This window comes from Aplysia californica, unplaced genomic scaffold, assembly GCF_000002075.1.
Source record: "Aplysia californica isolate F4 #8 unplaced genomic scaffold, AplCal3.0 scaffold00147, whole genome shotgun sequence".
Classification (NCBI taxonomy): domain Eukaryota; kingdom Metazoa; phylum Mollusca; class Gastropoda; order Aplysiida; family Aplysiidae; genus Aplysia; species Aplysia californica.
In genome coordinates, this window is record NW_004797417.1 from 248699 (window position 1) to 251307 (window position 2609).

General features: G+C 39.2%; 1 protein-coding gene across 1 annotated transcript in view; it reads right to left on the reverse strand.

Moving 5' to 3' along the window:
* LOC101860167 (catalase) overlaps window positions 1-2609 on the reverse strand; it is a gene marked incomplete in the record, with an annotated part of 36871 nt that overhangs the window by 19219 nt on the left and 15043 nt on the right. Inside the window, 1 exon segment of the mRNA XM_013081821.2 lies at window positions 306-416. Within this exon segment, the coding sequence (XP_012937275.1) occupies window positions 306-416 (111 nt within the window).

A 2609-nucleotide genomic window follows, 5' to 3' on the forward strand; every position in this document is an offset into this window, starting at 1 on the left:
ATCTATCTATCTGTCTATCTATCTATCTGTCAAGCATGTTGGTCTTTCCGCTGGGATTTTGTATCCCTCTGAGCTCTGGTTGGTCTTGACAGGCAGGGTCGGAATCCTGGCTCCTAATTTATCTGAATTGTGTCGATGGAGGCGTAAAAATACCTACATTTTTAAAAAGTAAGAGTAAACAGCGGCTGCCATGACAACGCCCGATATAGGATAATACAATTTCCAATTCAATGTATAGAGCAAAGAGCGCAGCCATGACAGTACCGGATCTAGGCTATTATTATAATTCTATGGCTGTGACTCACCCACAGTGGAGAACCTCACGGCGACCGGCGTTTTCTTGCCCACCTTCTGGAAGACGCTGGCCTTGCAGTACTTGGTGATGTCATGGGTCACCTCAAAGTAGCCGAAAGCCCCTAGAACAGGAACAAAGTATACACGTTATAACGTTATGACCATACATACAACGTCATTAAAGTTTATCATAATAAATTGTCGGTGTCCGACTCTATCCGTGTATCCGTTAAATTAGGTGAATAGGCTCTCGTGGTTAACAGGTTTAGGGTGTTTGTCTTTCATTCAATAGGTGCCCGGTTCGGATCCGGATAGTGTCGAAAAATTTCCTTCTCTAAAATGTTCTCTTTTCACATCTTTACCTCCTCTCATACAATGTTCTGTCGTCTACTTTCGTCTCCACTTTCTGTCCATACCCCTACCTTTTTAGCCCCTTCCTAAGGGCTCTTATCCCCTCTCTCTCTCTCTCTCTCTCTCTCTCTCTCTCTCTCTCTCTCTCTCTCTCTTTCTGCAGCCTTTCTACTGATATCCCTTTGTCCTTCTTACTGCTGTCTTTCGGCCACATCCCTGATCCTTGTGTAGGTAAGATCTAACACCTTGCTTTCTCGCATACGGGCAAACAATCTCGGAGGTCCCTTGTGCAAGTTGTGCACGTTAAAGATTCCTTGGTAGTCCAAAATCGATAAGAGTAGGTTTCGGTCGCAATCCAGAAAAATGCAAAATGTCCTACCAACTGAAAATGTTTAATGTGTCCCGCGCGCTCATATGACCTTATGCAATTGCGAGCGCCGTAAAACACGTACCATAAAAAAGAAATAAATTAGGTGAAACATTTCATTTTTTTTAACCGTCCTAGGAGAAGAAAGAGTAGAAGAAGAAGAAGAAGAAGAAGAAGAAGAAGAAGAAGAAGAAGAAGAAGAAGAAGAAGAAGAAGAAGAAGAAGAAGAAGAAGAAGAAGAAGAAGAAGAAGAAGAAGAAGAAGAAAAAGCGCATAGATCGTGCTGTTGAGCGGGGATATGCGCTATACAAATGCCTATTATTATTATTATTATTATTATTATTATTATTATTATTATTAACATTGTTTTTGCTGTTGTTATTATTATTATAATTATTACTATTATTAAAATTATTAAGATTATTATTATTATTATTATTATTATTATTATTATTATTATTATTATTATTATTATTATTATTATTATTATTATTATTATTATTATTATTATTATTATTATTATTATACTACTCTCAATACATAAGAATAGTTGAGTTTGTCAGAGTTTGTCACCATACCATTGATGTTGTGTTTTCTTTTGCTTTTAATCGCTTGTGTTGGTGGAAATAAGGACATCAATGTGCATTCTGTGCGAACGGATATTGGGTGGTTAGAAGACAAGGGAGGTAGCCCATTTAAAACAAGGAAGCTTCATTTTCTTTCGTTACCTCCCATGTTCATACTGCAAGCAAAGCGAAACAAACTCTAACGAACGAGAGAGTGACCAGCAGAAATCAATATTATGAATATGAAGAGACATTATTGTTTACACAAAGACTAAGTATGTAGTGTTAGATAACACATTTAGACATAAGAAAAAGCCCAAATTTAAATAGCGAACGGTTGATAGCTACTTAAATGTGGTGTGGTTTGCACCTTCTTTCCTATCAAACACTATATCGTCTTTACCTCTTCTCCTTTATTTCTTTATAAGATTCTTTCTCGTGCACCTCTAATCTTTAGCACCTATAAGACCTAATTGTGTTACAAGGACTGTAAAACTTTTACTCAAACCATAGTGGTGTACAAAATACCATGAACTCGCATGAATATAGTATGCATAAGAACCAGCTGAGAAAAACACATTATCATAAACACGTTAACCCACCCGAGCCGTTATGGACCCATAAACATCGAGCCGTGAATATTTCATTCGCGTAATGTACACTGATCTAGGAACGGATGCTTGCAACAAAACACCTACCATGTATGCCGAAACTTTCCGACACCACACACACACACACACACACACACACACACACACACACACACACACACACACACACATACACACACACACACACACTCACACACACACACACACACACACACATACACACACACACATACACACATCTACACACACACACTCCCTCACACACACTCTTTCTATAGATTATCACACTCACACTCACCCCCATCCTCACCCCTCCCTTCACTCACCTGCGCCCTTGGTGTGCACCACTCTCTCCGGGATCCTCTCCCTGCTGAAGTGCGCCATCTCTCTATCTCTCTCTCTCTCTCTCTCTCTCTCTCT